The sequence below is a fragment of the Narcine bancroftii genome, chromosome 5 (assembly GCF_036971445.1).
Source record: "Narcine bancroftii isolate sNarBan1 chromosome 5, sNarBan1.hap1, whole genome shotgun sequence".
NCBI lineage: Eukaryota > Metazoa > Chordata > Chondrichthyes > Torpediniformes > Narcinidae > Narcine > Narcine bancroftii.
Genome location: NC_091473.1, coordinates 71,094,430 through 71,118,278, shown reverse-complemented (window position 1 = coordinate 71,118,278; position 23,849 = coordinate 71,094,430). Strand labels below are relative to the sequence as shown.

The window sequence follows — 23,849 nt, the reverse complement described above, 5'->3', positions numbered from 1 at the left end:
GTTTGTTGGTTGCAAAGTAGTTTATGGATAGGATTAAGGTAGTCGTCATGGCTATACCTAGAGATCGAGGATGATGGCCTTCATTCCGTTGATCTATTTATGGGCTCTCAAGTGGCTTGAGAGTCCAATCTTGGCTTTGAAAGATCTTCCACATTCAGAACAGGTCATTCCAGATGGCAGATCGGGCTTTGGTTGTTGCTGCCTCTCTTTCCATTTACTTCTCTTTTCTTCTAGTTCTGAACATACGTTGGCTTTGAAAGTAGCTGTTCCTTCTTGGATGATGTCTTGCCAGAGTTTCCTGTCCTTGGCATTGTCCTCCCAATTATTGATGTCGACGTTACATTTCTTCATGTTAGATTTTAAGATGTCTTTAAATCTTTTCTGTTGTCTGCCTCTTTTATGTTTGCTTTCTTTAAGGTGGGAGAAGATTTGTTTCGGCAGACATTTGTCTTTCATCCAAAGAACATAACCGCTCCATCTTAGCTGGTTCTTGATGACATGGGCTTCAAAGCTTGTTTTTTTGCTTAATTTAGCACACTAACATTAGTTCTTCTATCTTCCCAGCAGATATTTGTTTCGAAGGCAACATTGATAGAATTTTTCAAGTTCCTTTAGCTGTCGTTGGCATATTGTCCAGGTTTCTGGTGAATACAGGAGCATTGAGATCACCACGGGATTGTAAACTAACATTTCAGTGTTTGTTTGGATGTAACGATCATGGAAGACTCTTATTCAGAGACAGTCAAAAGCTGTTCTAACGCATTTAACATGATGTTAGATCTCGTCGTTAAGGGCGACATTGGAGGGGAGGCAACTTCCAAGATATGGAAAGTGGTCCACATCTTCCAGGGTTGTTTCATCAAGTTGAATTGACAGTTCTATCCAATTTGTCTCAGTTGATAGATGATCTGAGTCCTCTTGGAATTGATGGCAAGTTCAAGTTTTGTGTATGCTCTGTCAAAGGCAGTCAGAAGCTGTTGTAGATGTTATTCTGAGAGAGCTGCAAAACTGATGTCATCTGCATATTGGGAGGGAACTCATGGATGTCTTGTTTATGGTCTTGAGACAGGCAAGATTGAAAAGTCTGCCATCTGTTCTGTATACAATTTTGACTATAGGATAGTTGAGGGACAAACTTTGAACTTTACTGCTGGATTTTGGCCTTCTGCACCTTTTGCATGAAGGTAGCAGTGGGAAGAGATTGTGACCAGGGTGGCAGGGTCCTCTATAATGTTGGCTGCCTTCTTAAGGAAGTGCCTCACAATGCTGTCTTCACTGGATTGGAGATCAGAGCCCATGATGGACTTGGCTAGGTTTGCCACATTCTTCAGTCTTATGCATTGCTGGGCACTCATTCCTAAACCAGGCCATGATAAAATGCACCTGTAGCTATCCAAATTGAATATTCAGCGGCATGCCAAATTTTCTCGGACTTCTTAAAGAGAAAAGGTACTGTTGTGTCTTTTCACTGTTCATTAGAAGGCGAATGACCAGAAATATTCACTGCTTTATATTTCCCTGTTTGCAGTCCATTTGGCCAAGTCCCTCCAGTAAAACGAGTTCAATTTCACAAAATACCTTTGCTTCTTGAGTCACAATAATCTTCGGCAGCTCCTGTGACAGGAATTTTTTTTATTTTTTTTTTTAAACTGAAAATTGGATGCATTATATCTGTTATTGTCCCAGTTTCTTTGCTAATTAGTGCTTTCCATGCATTTTACCAAGGTTTTGTAATTTAAATAAACATTGGCTGACTTTGAAAACTAACATAATAAAAGGATACAATGTTGGCATCGAGTACTGAACACTTTTTCACTGCTACTCCATATTAATCTCCAATCTTAATACTGCTGCACTGTGGGTAGAGAATCAAAAAATGTATATCCACTCGTATGTATGAATTTATCTCTCATTAAAATTATTTAAATGATCAATCTTATTTTACAAAAATTTCAGTATTTTTCTCTTCTAAGTGTTGATTACCATAAAGCAATAAGAGACCACACTGGAGCACAAAAATGCTCACTGGAACTGGTTCTAAATAATCAAAGTTTCTACCACAAGCAACCCAGTTTCCTTTTAAACAACATAATATTGTTAATTGCACAAGGAAAATCACAGTGTATCACCTCAAAATATTATAAACTGGAAACAGGCCTGATATTTTTGCTGGATTTAATGAAAGAAATCTAATAACTTGTGCACAAGTGACACAGCGGTTTCTGCTGGTAAATAAATGAAGTACCCAAGACATAATAAACCTTTTTTAAAATGATAGGATAGACCTGTTAATGCAAAAGGATAATGATCATCACTTTTTGACCAATATGAATGAGTTGTCATTTTAAGCCAAATGTTTTTCAGGTAAGGAATTTAATAATTATTCAAAGGAGAAATGCCTTTACATGCCACTGTGAATCATAGTAAGTGTGGAAATAAATAAGTTTAATGCAGTATAGAATTGTATCACCACACCTTCATGAAAGTACAAACTTCTTGCTGCAGCTTGTATGACATCTGTCCCTTTCATAATGAACAGCCAAAGCAAAAGTGAACATGCACCGATTCAAAATTCTTTCATTTGGGTTCACCCACAAAGAATATTTCACTTGCACTCAGGTATTCTAAACTGCTGTGATGGTGTTTCATTCAGAAGAATTCAAAAATCATGCTTCAGTTTATGAGCTCTTTAAACATTTGGGAAGAGGAGCAATAAATAAATATACCTGCCCTGGTCGAAGTCAAAACTCTGCTAACCACGTTCTATGTCCCACCATCACCCAAGTTTGCTAACTCAGGCTGGTGTTTAACTCTCAAATGCTTTGCTTACATATTTTAAAGCCCCTCCAAGATTTTTCTCCTATCTATCATCTCCAGATCTCCAACACTCAAATCAACAATGCTTCAACATAAGCCAATTATCGTTCCCATGCCTACATTCTGGAATTCTCTCCGTGAGCCACTTACCCTCCTCCTGCAATAACCTACCACTGTGACCAAGATACTGTCCTCAAGGTTATGCAACCAAGGTCAAAAGACATTTGATGATATTCCAGTGTGTTGTTTTTGAATGTTTACCACATGGTAGATTTGTATAAATCCAAGATGCCATATTTTGGACCTCAAACTGCATTTCAAAAGATGCAATGAAGAGACAGGAAGAACAAACTGCATTTCCTTCATTTCTCAAGATGCACAATCATTTGATTTTCAGGATTAAATTCTAAATGCCTTATCAGAGATGCAAAATCTCAGTGGAACACAGCTGTTGTGTTGCCAACAGGGAAAGAATTCCTGTGAATTCAATGCCTGTAAAGCTTTTTACCTATCCACTTCCAGATGCTGTAAATTTTTGGACTGGTAAGCTTAAATACAACACATTTTTGTCACAGATAAGATACCGTGGGAGTAGGAACTCACATTTTAAGTGCAGTAATGGCCAACAGCACAGGCACATCATAACAAAGTGCAATTCAATTATCAGCAAAATGAAACAACTGTACAATTTTATGTGCCTAATGCTTATTGTTCAGCAACAATTGTTTTTTTTTTAAGTGGAGAGGTGAACTTTGCAAACACATTACAAAATATACCACTAGATTTAGCCATTGGCACTTCATGAAATCTTTACTCTGATGAAGGTTTTCCTTTCCTTTCTTTCCACATGCTTTCCCATGTCATCATTGTACTTTGGGAATACCTCTCTGCACTAAGTTGACTCTGGCTATATAAAACAGGTTATTTGCTTTATATTCATGCTGACTCAATGAACAAACATTAGCGTGTATGTGAAGCACCTTGTTCTTCCCCAATGCATTGCTTGCTTCTGCATTCAACCATAATACTTCAGTGGTTGACTACCCTGCTAACAATAACTATCAAGTTATGGCTGAGTCTGGCCTTCTCTTGGAAGTTCAAACTTTCCAAAGGGCCTGTGCATTTATCAGATAGATGGCCTAGATCATTAAGGATTTGAACAATCTCATTACGGAACATGAAAATGAAGGGTGGGTGGATTTGCAGATGGATGGGAAGAGCAAGAAGGAATAGAGCACATGGGGGCTTGGCAAAGAAGAATGCAATAGTCCTTGTGCATTGTAAAAGTACCCAAGATGATAGCACAGCTAGGAACAGATGCTAAACTTAAGCATTCAACACAATTTTAAGTTAATAACTGCTTGGGCTTGGAAGGTAGACGGAACATATGGAACCATTTATAATCTGGTAACATTGAGAAAAAATAGGATCATGGGATGTAGTGGGATGTATTTGATAAGGCATGATAAAGAATTGCTTAATCAGAGAAGCTTGTAAATCATTCTAAATACATCAGATTTGCAGCTGTGTATTTGCACAGTTGCATATCAATAGACATTTTAAAAATGCAGAAATCCTCTGCATAAAAATGGTGTATGAAAAGTGCTGACATCAAAAGCAAAGTTTGTTCATCAGAATATCAAACTTCAAAATTTTAAAAAGGGAAGGTTTGCTTGCCCCAGACTCAAACTCTTCCTACAGCAATTTGGATACGAATTACTGTATATTTCAGCAGACAAGTCTAGTCATGAAACCCAAAAAAGTCTCTCAATAAAAAGGGGGGGGGGGGGTCAACGTGTACGCCAGGTATACTTTTGAAACAAATTCAGCTCGAAATCCAATCTGCACTGATCCATCGTATAAGTCAACCCAAACACCCGACTGCCATCATTGAGATTTTCATTGATATTTTTATTGAAAACAACAATTAGCACCCTTCAAAATCACTATAATTGTCTGAAAACACATTTGGACCCCTTCAAAATCACTCTCACTGTCATCGTCTGAAACAAAGATGGCAGCAAGCACATCCATACTCTCACTGTTTAAACAGTCATCATATGGGTCCCAGTCTGCATCTGATGAGGCAGTTTCAGCTTCATCATCAGTGTCCCACAATAAATCATTTACTGTGCCATCAATTGCACAAGAGCTACCGCATTTTTAAAATGATTTTATTAGTCTCTACTTAACTTTGTCCTATGCTTTGAGCACAAAGTTATACAGCACAACAAGTGATGCGGCACACATTGCCCCACCTTTTGTAAACAACTTTTTCTGCACTCAACATCCATGTATTCCATTCTTCATGCATATGGTCTTTGAATGGCTTGTTCAAGCAGACATCGAGAGGTCAAACAACCCAGGATAACCACCATGTAAGTATTACGTAGTGCTAATCTACTTTTAGTGTTCTCAATTAAGTGGCTACGAAACATATCTCAGACTAGTCACCTGTTCCACACATTGTCTATTCATAGTTTTACACCATTTTTATCCATCCATCCTTTTTTATGAAAATATACAAAAATACCTGCAGGGAATTTCATTTTCGGTTTAATTTTGCATTTGAAGATTACCATGGGTCATAACTTTGTCCTGTCAGCCATAACACAAACCTGGTCCTTTTGTGGTCTATATTTCTAGTTTTCACAATTTTAACACCTTCCATTCCACTGTTCTATTGCCTATCATATCAAAACATGGGGGCTTCATCCATGATTCCAATATTTGCCAATGCAAACTGATGTTTCTGATGATCACGTATAATAAACTGGTGAAAACTTACTTTATGATCAAGATATTTTGGTAATTTCTGTGCAATTTTTGTTTTTTGGCCTAATACCAGAAATCATTGCACTAGCCTTCTGTAGCCTCAAAATCATCACTGAGGTCTGTGTGCAACTTGGCCCACTGCAGTGCAAATGCTCTCATTTTATTTTGGGTGACTACGAAGCAATCTTGCCTCTTGGCGTCGATACTTGGCACCGAGAAGGACAAGGTCAACTGTTCATTCTATTTTAAATATCGTACCCATTCTGCAATGTGATTTTCCAACTCTGGCTAACAAGTGATTCCTTTTCTCAAAGAACATTGCCTTTTTGGTAAATTTCTTAAAGTCTCTTCTTTTTTCCTCCAATCTCTTATCAACTTCTTGTACACATCAAATTTTCTTGCAGCAGCGCAGTGTTGGTTTTCTTGGCCATTTCTAACACTTTCAACTTAAAGCTCACTTCATATTTTTGACATGTGTCAATGAACCCTCCACGATAGCAATCACCACCAGCCAATGCCCAGCAGATCAGTCCATGCGATCTATGTGGGTCGACGTATATTCTGGTCAACAGCCCATCTCAGGCATCGCAAGCTTTGGTGGGGGAGGAGGGGGGGAGAGTTTGACTTAAATGCTGTTCAACGGTCCACCCAAGGCAGCCAAAAAATTGGGGTTCATTTGTATACCGGATATACTTTAAAATGAAGCTGAAAAAGGAGCGGTCAACTTGTATGCCAAAATATACAGTGCTTGGTCCAAAACTTTTCTGGATTGTCACAGCATCTCCACAGCCATCAGATTGGGTCCGCTCGACTTTACTCATCCTGGCCTTCAGAACAACTCATTTTTCTGAAGTGGTTCCTTCACCAACAGCTTGTAGTGCTTTGAAATATCCAAAGCCAGAGATTCATGGACAGAAAAAAGTCTCCTCTCCTTAATACAGGCATGCTTTTGTTTTTACAACTTTTCTTGATCCAACACCCTGTGCACCAAAACAGAGTGGAGCCTGCTTCAATCTCTCAAGTTGTCAATATGTTGCAAGTGAAATCAAGTGATCACTTCGACAAAAAGAAAAGGATTATTGCAGAGATTCAAGTGCGAGATGAAGTGCGCAGGTTTGGTCAGACATCCATTAACATTTACAATTCTGTAAAGCAGACAAGGGTAAATCTTTCCAAGAATTTCTGTACGAAGGTGGCACAGGAAATATCCAGTTCAGGCCTGAAATGGGGTATATAAATACCCAAAAGCTTAAATATTCCCCCCTCCCCCCTCCCCCCTCCCCCCTCCCCCCCCCTCCCCCCTCCCCCCCCTCCCCCCTCCCCCCTCCCCCCCTCCCCCCCCCTCCCCCCTCCCCCCTCCCCCCCCCTCCCCCCCCCCTCCCTCATTAACTTTACCATAGATCATCTTTCCAGAAGTCAAATTGGCTTTAGTGAGAGTGAAGGTGTGGAATATGATTGGCCCAGAAGTAGTCCGGGCTCTGTCCCAAGATTTCATCCAGGCCAGACACTTGCCAAAGAAGAGACAGCAACAGATACATCCTAAAAAGTATCCTATACAGATGCATCACTACGTAGTACAGAAACTGCTCTGAACAACACCACAAAAAATTAGGGGGAGGTCAGGTCAGGCCATGCACAAATTAACCTCCTTTCCTTCAACTTGCTCTATACTTCCCACCACCTTGGGAAAGCTGCCAACATATTAAAAGACAGACAATCACTCTCAGTCACCCACAGTTGAGGCTAATTCATTAAACATATTTAAGGTTCAGTTAGATTTTTATGTTCTTCTTTCCCCTTGCATTAGTCAGAAGATCCCTGTTTCAAAACACCCACCACCAGATTCCAAGCATTCCCCCCATTATCAAACACTTGAAAAAGTGTCAAAAGCTCAAAAGTAAAAGATGATCATCTTGATCTCACAAATTTTACCTCATCACAACCCTTCTGCTGTTTTAACTGTACTTCTCTCTGTAACACTTCACATTTCTGTTTTATTTTTCCACAACATTTCGTACTTAAGAATGGGTTGACTTGCCTGGATAGTGCACAAACTGCATCTTTCCACTGTATCTCAGTACATGTAATAACAAATAAATGAACAATGAAGTGGTTCAAAAAAAAAGTATGGCACATGCAAGTCAGAACTAGTGTTCTCTGGTCCAATGATCTTCAGAAGAAGGTCAGCTGATAGATTTCAAGAGGTGACAAGCTCTTTTGGAAGAGAGTTTAAATGAATCACATTAAATAGGAATTGTCATTCACCTAAAGCTACTGCAATTAGACTTGTCCAATGATCAGTGGATGCCTGTGCAATGAAGCATTATATTCTCCTCAGACAACGCATGCTCGGAGACTTAACATACAAGTTTGTGAAATACCAAAAGTCAGTGAATACAATCTACCACTTTACCTCAAATATTCCCCAAAGCTGGCAAGACAACAAAACTGATGTTCTAACCTCTCACTATGATATCTTGAATTGTACATAAGAAATTAATAAACATTACATTAAAATAGCCATCCATCAACTTCAAATGTGACATATAACATATTTACGCCTTTTGCTTTCAAATAGTTTTGAGTATACACATACAAGCACAAATCTACCTTTCCTCAAAGAAAAGTTCAGAAGGGGGCAGGAGATGTTTAGTTATTGGATGCCATCTGAATTAATAAATGTTAAGCTTAAGATTTATGAGACAAGTTGCTGGCTGGAAGAGATTGCAGCAAGTGAAATACCATCAATTATTGTGAGGATCATGTCTTAAAGAGTATGACAGAATACTGCAAATAAAAACAGCTGTTATCCACCGGTATGAGGCAGAGAATCTGGTTTCAGGCAGCCGCAGAAGAATTTCCCCCCTCTTTCTGCACTAATAGTCACTAACTGATATGGATGCTTGCAAATCAAGGATGAGGGGAAACCTTATAAAGGAATAGATATAATCGAAGTCGGGAGGCTTCCTTCCGCTAACAGGTAATACCAGAACTAGGAGGAATAGACTCAAGATTCAAGGGTTTAGATTTAAAACAAAAGATGAGGAGGAACTGCTTCTCCCAATGAGTAGTGAATTCTCTGCCCAAAGAAGCAGTAGTGACTGCCTTGTTTAATGTATTTAAAACACAGATGGATAGATTTTTGATTTGAAGGGGAATTAAAGGGGACAGGAAGATATGCAGAGCTGAGTCCATAGCCAAATCTGCCATTATCTGATTTAATGGCGGAGCAGGCTCGACGGGCCAGATGGCTTACTCCTGCTCCTATTTCTTAGGATGAAACAGAAATAAGGAGGATTAAAAGGAATCGCTTGACATGAATCCATATAAATCTCACCTGAGTTTCTAAGTGTTTCATGGATATTACAGCTGAGGATTTTTTTTTTGTCAAAGGGAATTCATTGTCAGGAATCTGGGCAAGGCCAGCATACATTACCCATACTGAATTGCCCTTTAGAAGGGAGTTGAGAATGGCAGTCTTCAATTGGTGCCCATCTTCTGGAACAGATACTCCCTCAACTCCAGGATTTAGACCCAGTGGCATTAATGAGGCAATTCATTTCCAAGTCAAGATGACTTGCAATGTGGAAGGGAAGTTGTAGTTGGAGCTTTAGTGCCTCAAACCTTTGCCGTACTTGGTGGTAACAGTCACAGGTTTGGAAGGTGCTGCATTTTTATGGAGTTCTACAGCATGGTAACAGGTCTTTTGGCCCAACTTGCTTATGCTCACCAAGCTGGTCTCATTTACCTGCACTCAGCCCATAGCCCTCCAAACATTTCCCATCCATGCACCTACCTCAATTTCTTTTAAATATTACTATAGATCCCTCTTTGATCATTTCCATTCTTTGCATATACCCGTGAGACTCTGTGAAAAAGGCCTCCCTCAGGACCTTTTTAAATCTTCCCCTCTCTCATCTTAAATCTATGCACTCCAGTTTCAGATCCCCTTACTCTGGTAAAAAAAAAAGGCTATGACTGTCTTATCTATGCCACTCATAATTTTATAAACCTCTAAAATCTTGTCATAGCCAACTACACTGAAGAAAAGTTCCAGTCTATCCAGCTTCACAAGGAGAGCTTCCGAGCCCCAGTTTTATTCCCATTAATCTTTTCCACACCCATTCCAGCTTCATTACATGTTTCCTTTTGCCAGGTGAACCATACTTTTCACAACACTCCAAGTGTAATTTCACCAACATCTTGTACCATGGTAACAAGAACAGGATGTCTCTGCTCCTGCATTCAACGCACTGACAGATGAAGGCAAGTATACCAAACGATTTGATCACCACCCCTTCTACCTGTACCACCACTTTCATGAAGCTATGTACATGTTCCCACAAGTCTCTTTGTTCCACATCATTTCCCCAAAGCCTTAACATTCACCATGCAAGTCTTGCCTGGCTTAATTTAGCCAGTTAAACCAGGGCAACACTTTGCACTTGTCCAAGTTACATTCTATCTGCCATTAATTGATCCATTTTCCCAGTTCATTTGGATCCACTTGCAATCTTTAATAACTTTCATTGTCTACTACATCAATTAGGGTGTCATCCATAAACTTACTAACTACATTGTCATCCAAATTATAGTTAATAAACAGCAGTGGACCCAACAACAATCCCTGGTCACAGGCCTCCAATCTGAGTAACAACCTTTCACTGCCAACCTTTGTCCAACCATCAAGCCAATGCTACATCCAATTGTCTCGCTTACCCGGGATCCCATACGATCTGACCGTCTGGACCAGCCCATTATGTAGGACCTTGTCAAAGACCTTTTGTAAATGGTTCATTGCAGCCAGACTGTGCTGGTGGTAAAGGAATCAAATATTTTATGATGGGATATTGCCATCGTAACATTGTTCCTTTTTTTCCCAAATCAGGTTTTCGAGTATGCCCTCAGGCTTACCCTGAGTTAATGATGTCAAAATTCAAAACATTGGCTGGATTAGTAACTTATAATTTTCTTTCAAAATCTTGAATTCACATTCTCATCTTGCATCATCTCATGCTAGAGGAGTTGGAAAGAGATTGATTCCATAATAGGCTTTCATCAATAGGTAATATTGAAATTTATTCACTCTCTTTTACATCCTGAAAAACCATCCACAATGGAACGCAACCTCTATGAACAGATAAGCAGAATATACAGCTTGAATGCAGAAATCTAGGATGACCAATCAGTGCGGCACCAAGTGAGAACTATTCTGTGGGGATTGCCATCTCAATGAGGAGACATTAAATGTAAGTGCCTTCCATTGGTCTATACAGAGTGGCCTCTGGAATGTGACCCTTCATGTGCAAGTCCATTTTTATCTCTCATCCAACATTTTTAAAACTAACTCTTTGGTTTTTGGCAGAGTGCTAGTTGTGTGCAAATTGTCTGCACCACTTCCTATGTTACTATAGCGATTTATATTCAATGAGTGTTTCAAGACAACACAAGGTTGCGCAGGGAGTTACACAAATATGTCACTTTTTTTGAGTGAACTCCACATTTGTATGAAGTCACATGAATTTAATTCCTGTGCTGCAAGAATAACATCAGTCAGGAGGATTTAAAGAGAGAGACAGAATATTATAGTGGACATCAATAGCCCTTTTTCCACTGGCATCCCAGTTAACTGGCCATGCAGCCCTTTGTGCTGTTTCCACTGGGCCACCTTTAACCGAGACACTGACCGTTTTTCCACTGAACACAACTCATCCCCAGAGAACGGAGCGTCTACCTTCGACTGGAAATGGGTGACTTTCTGTTGTCTTCCCCCCCCCCCCCCCCCCACTGATTTAATCGGCACATCAGCATCAGCTGATGCCGGGGATACGAGTAGGGGTAGAGGCTGTCGATCCACAGCGTGATTTGATGTCATTTGACGCTGGCGTGCTGATTGTTTTCCTTTTCCATTGGACCCTTAACCGGTTAATTCCCCATTAATTTCTGGGACAAGGTGCCAGTGGAAAAGGAGCTTATGACAACAACTACCGGACTTTTGAACCTCTTTCACCTAAACCATGCCATTACTACAAGACCATTACATATCTTTTTGGACTATTTTCGTGCATGTTTATTTTCTTTGCTTTGCTTTTCCTTTCTCCTCATGGCACCTTAATTATATTGTGTTGGTGTGTTTTGTATAACTGAGAAGCTGCAGCAATAAAACTGCCATTGTATCAGTTTGTTGAATTCACATATATGACAATAAACTGTCATTCATTCATTTAACCTAGACAATGAACCTTTGGACCCGAATCCAGCATGCTTTGAGAAGTAAAGAAGTTAAAAAAGAAGGAAATCTGGAGGAGTAAATATATATCCCTGTAATTATGTACACCGCATCTGCCTGTCTTCTCAAAAAATTTATTATGGCAAAAGATTCAGGATTGCTTCACTGAGACACCTCTTCCTGATTCATGACCACTCATTTCAATGGCAGTCACGCACCTCCTTCAAATCTTGTTGATGCTCGATCTCAAAGTTATGTTTGTTATTGGTAAACCCTTGATTTTATTATCTTAGCAGTTTATAGGATCAGATTGCTTGAATGGAGGTTTGGTATGACACCAGAAACACTGGAAAATTTCTACAGAGGTGTGGTGGAAAATGCACTGACTGGCCACATCATTGTTTGGTATGGGAACACCAATAGCACTGAGTGTAAAGCCCTCCAAAAGGTAGTGGATACAGCCCAAAACATTACAGGGAAAACCCTCCCCACTATTGAGTGCATCTACAGTGAACACTACCGTCAGAGAGCAGTAGCAATCATCAAGACCCAGCTTCCAGCACACACGCTGTTCTTCCTGCTGCCATTAGGATAGAGGCATAGGTGCTACAAGATTCACACCACCATGTTCAGGGACAGGTGCTACCCCTCCACCATGAGAATCCTCAATGACAAACTCATTTAAGGACTCTTCCTTGCTCACTTTATTGATGTTCTTTGTGCTCCCTCTGTATTGCAGTTTGTTTACATCCATTATCTGTTTACAGTTCTTTGTTTATATGCTTGCTGTGTACATTTTTTTGTTAGTGATAATTCTGCAGCATCCACAAGAAAAGGAACCTCAGGGTTGCATGTGATGTCACGAATGTTCTCTGACAATAAACCTGAAATCTGAACACATCCAATTATTTGCCATGGTCAATGGTGCTCCAATACCTTGATGAGGGAACCTGTTCCATGACTCCATGATGTGCTTTCCTTGCCATTTTACTAACGAGGAAAATCTCAGCATTAGCATTCCCCGAGAATTAAAGGAAATTCTTCTCTAATCTATGAGTGACTGGTGTGGGATGGGAGGCTGGAATGGATAAAACAGGGAAACAACTGAGAGAGTTGACAGTGCCAGATGAACTGCTGTCATTCATCAAATTGCCAGCATTCTCAAGCAGATTGGGATGAGGGCTGTCCCAAACCTGACGGTGAACTCTGCCAATAATTTCCGGGCTGCCCTCCATTTTCTGGAATTCCTCAGGATTAGCTGGAGAATTTGCTTAGGGATTGTGTTCAAGGTTGGAGCCTATTCATTTTAATGGAAGATTAAAGGTATATTTGGCTTGCAGTTACTGGTACATTTTTAATATTCAAAAGTTTACAGTCTTACTTTCAATATTTTCAAGATGTTAATACCATTTTTAAATATTGATTGATTATTCTTTATATTAATAGCTTTTAACATAAAGAAAAAGGCAGCACAGCTAGTATAGTGGTTAAAGCAACGCTATTACAGTGCCAGCAATGGAGAGCAGCGTGATTCCCCTGTAGTTTGAGCAGTCTGATTTCTCGCCTTTGTTTTTGTACAGGGTGATGATGATGGCATCACGAAGGTCCTGAGGCAGTTCTCCTTGGTCCCAACAAAGCTTGAAAAACTTATGCAGTTTGACATGCAGAGTTTTGCCGCCAACCTTCCAGACCTCTGGGGGGATTCCATCCATACCTGCTGCTTTGCCACTTTTCAGTTGCCTTATATGTCTCATCCTGGGTGAGGACCTCATCCAGCTCTAGCCTTAGGGGCTGTTGAGGGAGCTGGAGCAGGGCGGAATCTTGGACTGAGCGGTTGGCACTGAAAAGAGATTGGAAGTGTTCTGACCATCGGTTGAGGATGGAGATCTTGTCGCTGAGGAGGACTTTGCCGTCTGAGCTGCGCAGCGGGCTTTGGACTTGGGGTGAGGGGCTGTACACTGCCTTTAGAGCCTCGTAGAAACCCCTGAAGTCGCCAATGTCCGCGCTGAGCTGGGTTCGCTTGGCGAGGCTAGTCCACCACTCATTTTTGATCTCCCGGAATTTGCGCTGAAGATGGCTGCATGCACGACGGAAGGCTTGTTTCTTCTCTGGACAGGACGGCTTTGTAAGGTGAGCCTGGTGGGCAGCTCGCTTCTTTGCCAGCAGCTCCTGGATTTCCTGGCTGTTATCCCCTGCAACCACTGCAACCGTGTCTGCCTGTCCAGCATCGGACTTGTCAGCCACATTCGAGCCTGCAGCTGACGTGGACATTTTACCCCCTCCATAAATCTTCATCCGTGAAGCCAAGCCAAAGATTACAGTGCCAGCAATCCAGGTTTGAATCCAGTGCGAACTGTGTGAGGCATTTATATATTCTCCCTGTGACCTGCTTAGGTTTCCTCCGGGTGTTCCAGTTTCTTGGCATCTTCCAAAAATGTTTGTAGATTAACTGGTGTATTTGAGTGACACAGGATCATGGACCAAAAGGGTCTGTAACCCTTCTCTCAAATCAAAAATAAGGAAAAACTGAATAAGTTTGAAAATCAAAAAGTGTGGTTATATATTAAAAAAAAAACAGAAAATGCTAGAAGCCCTCAGCAGATCTCAAAGGATCCTTCACATCCTCACTCCTCAACTTCCCTCCCTTCATGGGTTTCTCTAACCATCCTCATCAATCCATTGATCTTTACAACTTCACGCCACAGCAGCCCGAACTTCACCTTGAGACACTAGAGACTGCATATGCTGGGATCTGGAGTAAAATAAACTCTGTTGGAGGAACTCAGTGGGTCAAGCAGGAACTCAGTGGCAATATAGGAATTGTCATTGTTTTAGATCAAAACGTTGATGAAGGGCTCTGATTTTTGTTCCTCCTCATTTATCACAGATGTTTCCTTTTTCTGATCCATACCCTTTCTGCAATTTTAAAATTGTTTTCCCCCCCCCCCCCCGTTCTACAAAAGTTCTTGCACCTGAAACTAACTATTTCACTCTCTTCAGGCGCTGCCTGGCTGGCTGAGTGTTTCGTACATTTTCTGGTTTCTTTTAAATGTAAAAGATGTTTTTTTAATTGACAGGTTTAATCCACGACATAGATAGGGAACTGTCTTTGCCGTCTGTCAAAAAAAAACTACAGCCATGTTTAAGGCACGAGTTACTCTGACTCAATCACTATTTTTAAAAAAATCCTCATTTAAGTTTAAGGAAGAAGGGAAGATGAAGTAAAGTGTTGGAATATAGTATAGCCCAAATACTAATTATTGATCCCAGCTGAAAATGACAGCTGTGTGGGTTACATGTGGAATAGTTACAAATAAAAAAAACTAACGTGTTTTTATGCATATACTTTGACTTCCTGACTAGGAGCATATTCACTGAAAGTATACAATAGCAAGTGGAGATCATATGACTGCTTGCTATCAGATCTGTTGCAGTGAGATTAAGATATACAAAGATTATGGAATGCTTCCAAGTGTCTTAGCACAATTGTCAATCAATAGATGTTACAGCATCCACCAACTCCACATGTGGTTTAGGATATACTAATGGGAGATCGTGAAAAGTTATGAACCATTGAGATGTGATCATAATCTGACAACAATAGCACTGAAAACAAAAGGATCAAGGGGTGGTAAGTATCAAGTGGAAAAAGACAATTCCTCCTTGGAACATAATAAAAGGAAACAAGTTATTCAGATGTTGGAAGATTCAAATATGTATTGAATTCAACAGTGCGAAATAATACCTTAGACAATATTATTCTGATAAAATGACACAAATGATAGATTTCTGTCTGGATATAATTGGGGAAATGGGAGTGCTAATGTTCAGGACTTCCTCCTCTATAATAATATTGTATCCACTTACTCCTGCCCTTATCCCACCCAATCCTCAAATAGCCTTTTATTTTGTTCCTTTAAGACTGTGGTTCTCAACCTTTTTCTCTCCACTCACATAGTAAGGGATTGTTTAAGGTGATATGTGAGTGAGAAGGGAAGGTTGATAATCACTGCTCTAGACCCAATTGTTACTGAAATATTATGCTTGAGAAAAATTGTCATTGACCCATTTCCTTTGGAGTTATGAAATTGTGCACATAACGAGTCAATTAGGTAGGATTAAAACAGTGGTTTTCAAACTTTTTCTTTTCAATCACATCCCACCTTAAGCAATCCCTTACTAATCACAGAGCATCTATGGCATAGGGAATACTTAAAGTGGTATATGACTGGAAAGAAAAATCTTGAGAACCACTGCTTTAAGCAACAAAAACAATTATCAATATGCTGTAATGACAAGCCATCAGCCTTTGTGCAATGCTCATACTCTCAACCTGCCTGCCAAACACTAGAAACAGGAAACAAAAATCCATGTTGACCCTTTGATGCATGGCTGTGGAACGACAACATTTTTTGAAAAGATAAAAGGTATTTTTAAAGTTTCTTTCAGTTCTATGAACTCCCAAAACACTTTGCAGACAAGAAGAACTTTGGAAGGAGAGTCACTGTCATCAAGTATGATATCCAGAAAATACCGAGTTTACATGAAGGACCTTCAGACAGCAATGAGGTTTTTATTAAAAATGTTGAATAAGGGATCATTATTGATCAGGTCATTCCAAGCATTCCAATTACCAAGGGACATTCTGCATTAACTAAAGAGGAAAGTCAGAGCCTGAATTTAACATCAGTCTAGAGATGACATTTCTGATGAAGCTACCAACTGCAAAGGCCACAAACTTAAGTGATGAAGTGCAATCATTCATGAGAAGCATCAATCAAAATCTCTTCAGCTTTCTCAGATTTATGCAACAATCACAAGACAATTTGGAAGAGCAAGAATTATCCCAATGTGATAACCACAACCAATATCACCATAAGGGAGTACTGGTTATTTATCATTTAGCGGTTTCCAGGACTTGCAGTGCACAAATACCAAACTGCATTTCCCCCACAGTACAAAATGCTGATTCAGTAACTACTTTTCAAAGTACTTTCATGGGTTACAAAAAGGTTTGAAAAATGCCAAGGACCACGAGAGGCATTTTGTAAATGTTTCTTAAACATATACAGTTCATTTGATCAAAAAAGCCAGTCACTATTGTTGACACACCAACAGAAATGTCCATCCATAAAATTCAATCAATAAGTTATCAAAAATTATTTGCAATTATTTTCTTTATGAATGCTATCACACACAACCTTCATGTTGATTGGTCAAAAGCTGATCAATTCTACATAACTACCTGTGTTGCAAATCATTCTTGCCAATAAGATTAAGCATTTTTGCTTTTGCACACCTCTGATGTAAATGCCTTGTGATAGATTCACGAAATATGTAGTTTACACTGTATGAAATAATCCCCCCCAAAAACCCATTCCGTTGACCTGGTCCAGCCGTCTACTCTTCTTCTTTTCTTTGGCTTGGCTTCGCGGACGAAGATTTATGGAGGGGGTAACTATATAGTTCTAAAAGGCAGGTCCACGCAGCACAGAACACAAAGTACTATGGAGTTCAAAACATCATAAAACACGCAAAATCATTTGCTATACACCAGACTCGCAGGGCAAGAGAGAGCTCTCCTTAAGATTAATGAGGTCTCCTGGATGCTGGTCTGGTGAAAGACTGCAGGACTCAAACTGCCATCTAAACGCACTACAGACTGCTGTGAAGTTCGCCCTATCAATTGGACAGAGCTTTCCCCTTCTCGGAACGTATGGCTCAAAACTGGGTGATAATCTTGATCTTAAGGGTTGAGTCGCAGTTACTAAAACCGACCCATTAATCATCAACTTCCATCCAGGTCCCCACTTCTTTCTGGTACATTAACGAAGTTCAAAAGTCCACCAGTATTGAACAGGTGGACTTTTGAACTCCCCGGTGAAATGCAACCACAAACTGGAGACCTCAGTTTCTGCTCCCACTTCTCGCTTCGTTGCGTTATCCGTGGGAAGGCCACGACACAGTTCGTGAATGCATGGACCCAGACTGAAGATTATCAGGTGTCGCCCACGAAAACATGAATAGCTCTCACTCACCCGAATCCTTCTCATTGCGGCCACGATCTCCACCCTGCTGTTTGGTCTGGGGACATCCAGCGTGCCAATGTACTGGAAAAGGAATAAATAAATACAAAGATACGAGAAGGGTAAGGAATTGGAAGGAAGAGGCTCGCTTTCGAACCAGTTACAAACCCAGGACGTGCGCCCGCATTGGCTGAAGTGACGAAAAGTTACAAACCTTCGCCTCGAAACTGATCCCATGCCGGAAAGCCTCTTCGTTATGCAGAGGAATCCTCAAATCGTGCCCGTCATCCACCAAGTTGTATTTGGTTTTGCTTGGCATGTTGGTTAACGACGGTGATCCAAAATAAAAAGCAAAGCAGAGGAAAGGTAGTGGCGGGACGAAACCAGTCCTAGGTACGTAAATTTTAAAGCGAGGCAGCGGTAGAACCACTGTAGACAATATATTTCATGTATCAACTCGGGGCGGGGGGAAACTTGAGCGATTTGGGAGGGGGGGGGTTGTAAATTGTCTCAATGCATCCAAAACAAGTGGCGGGCTGTTGGAAATTGCCGGAAGCGACCCTCCAGCCCGGGGAGCGGGTGCCTGCACTGCCCTCGGCCGGCTCCGAGTGCTCAGCGGCCGGCTGCCTCCTGCTGCCCTTCACTCACGGCAACGCCATCTCGCCACTTCCCAATCAAAGCCACCGAAGCCCAGCCTCTTTCCCCATTGGACGGCGCCCGGGAATTCCCACCCGATTGGCGTAAAGTTACATCACTTGCGCTCCATGTGGAGAGCTCGGGCACTTTCCTGGATTTCCCCCGGGGAAGGTGGGAAGGAAGGAGGGAGAGGGGGGGAGAGAGAGAGGGCTGGGGAGGAAGGAGGGAGGGGAGGAAGGGAGAGGAGGAAGGGAGAGAGAGGGAGGGGGGCTTCGGTCCCCGAGTGGCTTGGCTCGAAGGACGAGTGCCGGCGCTACACCAGTGATGCAGTCGTATCCTACCCGCGCCTGGTCCGAAGGTGGCCGTGAATATATAGGGAATGATGCCAGTATTTCGTAACGTGACCCCCTAACTTGGGGCAGCCCCTGCAAATTCTGTCAATTACTCTTAATTAATGGATGTCTTAATAAACCAATCTCTAGCCACATGACCATTTGTGAACTAACATCCAGAAAGAAACGCCAGTTTAAAGAATGATGTCGGTGTTTCTCGACAATAGTAACAATTCTTCATCTTCCAAAATATATGTATCAATTCTGATACTGAAAGTTGAGATGATTAAAACGTGTCATTCTGGGCGATAGTTGAAGGGGGCTGTACGTGATAAGATACTGTCAGGAGAACCCCAGCGAGATGTATCCCTGGCCTGCCGAAGGAGATGTGGGGTGGGTGGGGGGGCTTGCTGAGGGACTGGTTCAGGTGAATCACTCGATCAGAAGGCGGGCAGCCTGAACACGTATCGCCTTTGTTTGGTTGTCTGGGAAACACCGCGCGAACCCTCATGCATGGCTTAAATTCGTCTTTTTACTATATGCTGTGAGAGCCAAGCCTTGCAGAGGAGGTCTCTAATTTGAGTCGGGGAGGGGTGGGTGGGGGGCGGATGAGCGAGCCTGGGGTGTGCCAGTCAGGAAATGCCGAACGAGGCACCGAGTTGACAATGATCTCTGGTACCTACACATTTGCTGTGGTTTGGTGGGATCTTACTGTGTAGGATTAGCCTGTTGAGTTTCCTCCCACCACAACAAATCCTTCATTTGTGCTAAATCACCAGAAACCTAAGGTTCTGAAGGATGCTATCTAAATGTAAATCTGTCTTCCTATAATTCATTGATAAAATATTTGCCTTTCACGCTCTTCCTGCCCTGCCTGTGTCTGAGTTGCCTAATTAGCCACCTCAGAACTGCAATGTCAACCCTGGCAGGGGCTGGTAAACTGTGCTTCCTGAAATTTGGAAATGTTAGTCACTTCCTTGATACCAGTTCAAAAAACTCATTTTCTTTCCCTGAAGAACTTTCAGCTCTTCCAATGCTGTGAAATGCTTCAACTGAAAATGGACATTTTGAAGCATTCTATTCCATCCATGATGATTCCCAAAAATTAATGAATCCTGTTCCCTTTGCATAATATCTCAATGCTTAGAGAAAATTCAACCCTTTTGCATTTTCATTATATGATCCCTGCTCCCATTGGCATTCTACAAGAGGAACATGTAAAAGGTATCAAGATGGTCTTCTGCTTGTAAAATGGTATCATGATGCAAATCCGTGCTACAGAAACAGATGATACCCTGAAGTAAGAATATGGAAGCCAGATATTGGTAATTAATCACTGGGTGGAGTGCACAGCACATTAAAAAAAAAGTTTAATCCAGTCATACATCTTGTCAATTAGTCTGAACTTATTGTGAAAATATTGTTTTGAAATAAACCCAAATTACATGTTTAATTAAGTTATTTTAAAAATAGTATAAATGCAAAAGGGAACAAGGCCACAGGTGACTCTTAACACTGTTCAAGATCTTAACCTTCAATGCAGATTCAGTTCTCCAAACAAATAACATCAAATAATGTAACAATGCACTTGAAATATGAATTGACAACATCAATCGACAAAAAAGTTGCAAAGGATAAAGAAGTCAGCTGATAATTCTCATCTCGGGCAAAAATTGAACAACACCCTGACAGCAGGCAATTTCAATGGTCCTAAGTAATGATAAATTTAAGCAAATATTGGATTCCTGACGAAAGCAATTTTTTAAAAAAAGACTAAGCAGAGAGGCTTATTTTCAAATCCTCCTATCCAGCTGTCTTGATTCTAAGCTAAATTTATTTTCTTTTAATGAAAGTCAGCATTGAATTTAAAACTTGGTTGAAAATAATTGTTAGAATTACAAAGAGAAAGCTTCTTATGGAAGGTACTTCCAAATTTTAAATTTTGTCATTAGAAGATATTACATTTGAATTTTATGCACTGAAAACAGACATTTTGATTTTCAAACATCTTTTTTTGGCTCTCTCATTTAGTAATTTCTTCCCCCGCACACGCCACCCCCACCTCCCCAACCACCAGATTTCACCCACTTTGTATTGCTGTATTTCCCACATGAATTTGTTGCTGTGGAGTACGAGTGGTAAACATTACATATACAACATATATTCAATGGAGATATGAATAGAAAATTGAGATCCAAATGCACTGAATATTCTGGATAGTTTTTTAATTCTTGTATTTCTTCATAACCAATGATTTGTTTTTGAACTAAATTGACTTATTATGTATTAAGATGATCCAGGGCACTCGCAAGAGATTTGTTCCTCTGTTTTTAGAGGTGTTTGTTTGAGCATTAAAGGTTGGCAAGGTTAGTGAAAGACCTCTCCTACTCATCTTCAAATGATGCCATGGCACCTTGAATGTCTCAGCTTAACATCTCATTTGAAATAATGTACCTTCTACAATGTGGTATTCTATTAAAGAGTCAGAAAAAATTATTGGTGTGAAGCCAAAGTCAATTGACTCACATTAATGGAAATATGAGAAGACAAAAATAGCATTTGGGCACTTAACATCTCAAGCTAGTAGCTATTCAATGAGATTAAGGTTGATCTGTGATCTCTCCGCATACCACATTTACCCCCTCATTTTCTCCAAAATCCTTAGTTAACAAATAGAGGTTTAAAATATCAACTGTCTGAGCAGTAACCTCCGTTTACGAGTTTCTGATAATGAGTTTGTTGTCATATACATTGTACAATGTACATATGATTCAAAACCCTTACTTTCTGCAGCTGAAAAGGTACTTTGCGAAAAAACCTTTAAAAACAATAGTCCTCTTAATTTAAAAAAATAAATACATAAAAAGATAGATAATAAATATTCAATAAATAAATATTCTGAAAAAATGTGACTGTAATAGTGGAGACAATTGTTGTATGTTGAAACAGTTCATGATCAGTGTAACAAGGGGAATAAGTTGAAGCTTCTACCGTCTTTTATGTTTCCTGGCTTCATTCCCAATGTATTATGATTGATAAACATTAAAATGGAACATTGATGCAAATCACCAACAATTATTTAGAAATCAAATCAAGTTATGCAAGGGTGTCCAGGATTATTCTGTAAACTACTCGTTGGATTTGCCCATCAGAATTTTACTCATTCCTGTAAGTAAACATTCATCTGTCATTCTGTTATATCTGATATTTTTGAACAATTCTGATAGGAGTAGTTCAATGTTAGGATTATGTTTTATCATTACCCCTTGTCTTTGATCTTCCTACAATACTTGTTTAATTCTTCAAACAGTTTAAATTAAAGAGAGGATAGGAGTACAATACTTCGGACAGCCTTCAAGATTTTAAGGATCATGGATTTGAAGTTATTTAAATGATTCATATCACAGATCCTTAAGGTGGAATGTTCACTCTGATGGAACTATGCAAATTAATTTTAAACTCACTGCTGAAGTAGGAAATAATAATGGGGATTCTGCAGTTCACATCAAAAAGACCTAACAAAGACCTAACAATGCAGCAGCCATGGACAGTCAATTATTCCAGCTTCAAAACTATAAAATGTTGCAAATAATTAAGATTTTGTGCTGTTTGCAATGGCAAAACTACCAGTATTTGCCATTCTTACTCCATAAAGCTCCTAGTAATTTTGAGATGTTTCTGGATGCATAGATTAACATTGAAATCTCAAAGCTGTTATGAATGATTGTGCCTCAGCAAGCTGCAGTATTTTCAACCTTCTCTACTGCTATCAAGAGAAATTATTTGCACCAATGAACTTGTCTTGCTTTGAAATACAAAGGTAATCTTTACATTTGATACAAATCTTATTAAGCCATAATTTTTGCTTTGAATGCCGTGGCACTAAAAATTCTAATATTATGTATATATACATATATATAGTAATTATTTCATAACTCTTCTAAGATGTGAAGGGCATTAACATTTAGAAACTTAATTTCATTTTTACATGTTTCTTCCAATGTTTACAAAGTTAATTAAATACTAAACTTCTTAAATTGAAGAATTCACTCACGTGATTCGAAGTTCATCCATTGATTACGTCAGGATCGTGGATGTTAGAAATCCTATTGAAATGATTCCTGATGTCAGTGAAAAAAAATTCTTTCCAGGCAAGCTTTCTTTAAGGTTTTTGGAAAGCAGTCATGCTTGACCATCGACTCCAAATTTAGGGCCTCGAGAGAAAGGTGGCAGTGATCACAAAGCTGTTGCAGCGCCAGCAACTGGGGTTTGAATCTGGCACAGTTTGTAAGGAGTTTTGTATTTCTCCCCATATCTGTGTGGGTTTCTCCAGGTGCTCTGGTTTCCTTCTACTGTTGAAAAACGCATCAAGGATGTAGATCAATTTGGAGCAATTGAGTGGCATGGCTCGTGAACCAAAAGGGCCTGTTACCATGCTGGATGTCTAAATTTAAAAAAATGATAATTGACCTTCAGTTGGTTATTCTAATACTGTAAAATAAAAGCAGTGGCTACATATTTTTATGCTAAGGAACTCAATTTCAGAACCTGAATCAACAACAGAAGACAAATTTCTACCCCAATATTTATGTGTGGTTCCCGTCAACCTCACTGTTCACAATGGATTCCATTTTCAGTTCCTTATAACATTTACTTGACCAGCATCAATGAGATCACAGAAATACAAATAAGTGCTGATTTGTATGAGGTTACAACATAAGTGTAATATCTAGGCAATCTAATAAATAGATTCAGACCAAACTCCCAGTCTGTATAGTCCTCCATAATTTAAATAGAATAATATATTTACATAACATTGTAAAAAAAGTTTTAGAGGTGAATGACTTTAAAATCAAATAATTGTTTCACATCAGCAATGGCTAGTGATAGCATAGTTGAAGATTGAGGCTTCAAATCCTATCTCCAGTGGCATGTAGATAATATGCATCGGGACATCCCATGCATGGCAGCAAAGTTAGTGCAACACTATTACAGCGCCATTAACCAGGTTCAAATCCAGCGCTGTCTGTAAGA

General features: G+C 40.0%; 2 protein-coding genes across 2 annotated transcripts in view; one reads left to right on the top strand and one right to left on the bottom strand.

Annotated features, from left to right (window-relative positions):
- The window catches only part of LOC138763516 (carboxyl-terminal PDZ ligand of neuronal nitric oxide synthase protein-like), a 458,344-nt gene extending 438,991 nt beyond the window's left edge, over positions 1–19,353 (bottom strand). Inside the window, exons 1-2 of the mRNA XM_069937810.1 lie at positions 18,062–19,353; positions 17,860–17,931 (exon numbers count right to left, since the gene is read on the bottom strand). Of these exons, the coding sequence (XP_069793911.1) occupies positions 17,860–17,931; positions 18,062–18,166 (177 nt within the window). The 5' untranslated portion in view covers positions 18,167–19,353. The remainder of the gene's footprint in view (positions 1–17,859; positions 17,932–18,061) is intronic.
- Positions 17,877–23,849, top strand: part of LOC138763515 (eIF-2-alpha kinase GCN2-like) — a 119,449-nt gene continuing 113,476 nt past the window's right edge. The window contains exon 1 of the mRNA XM_069937805.1: positions 17,877–18,240. The gene's annotated coding sequence lies outside the window, so the exon portion shown is untranslated. The remainder of the gene's footprint in view (positions 18,241–23,849) is intronic.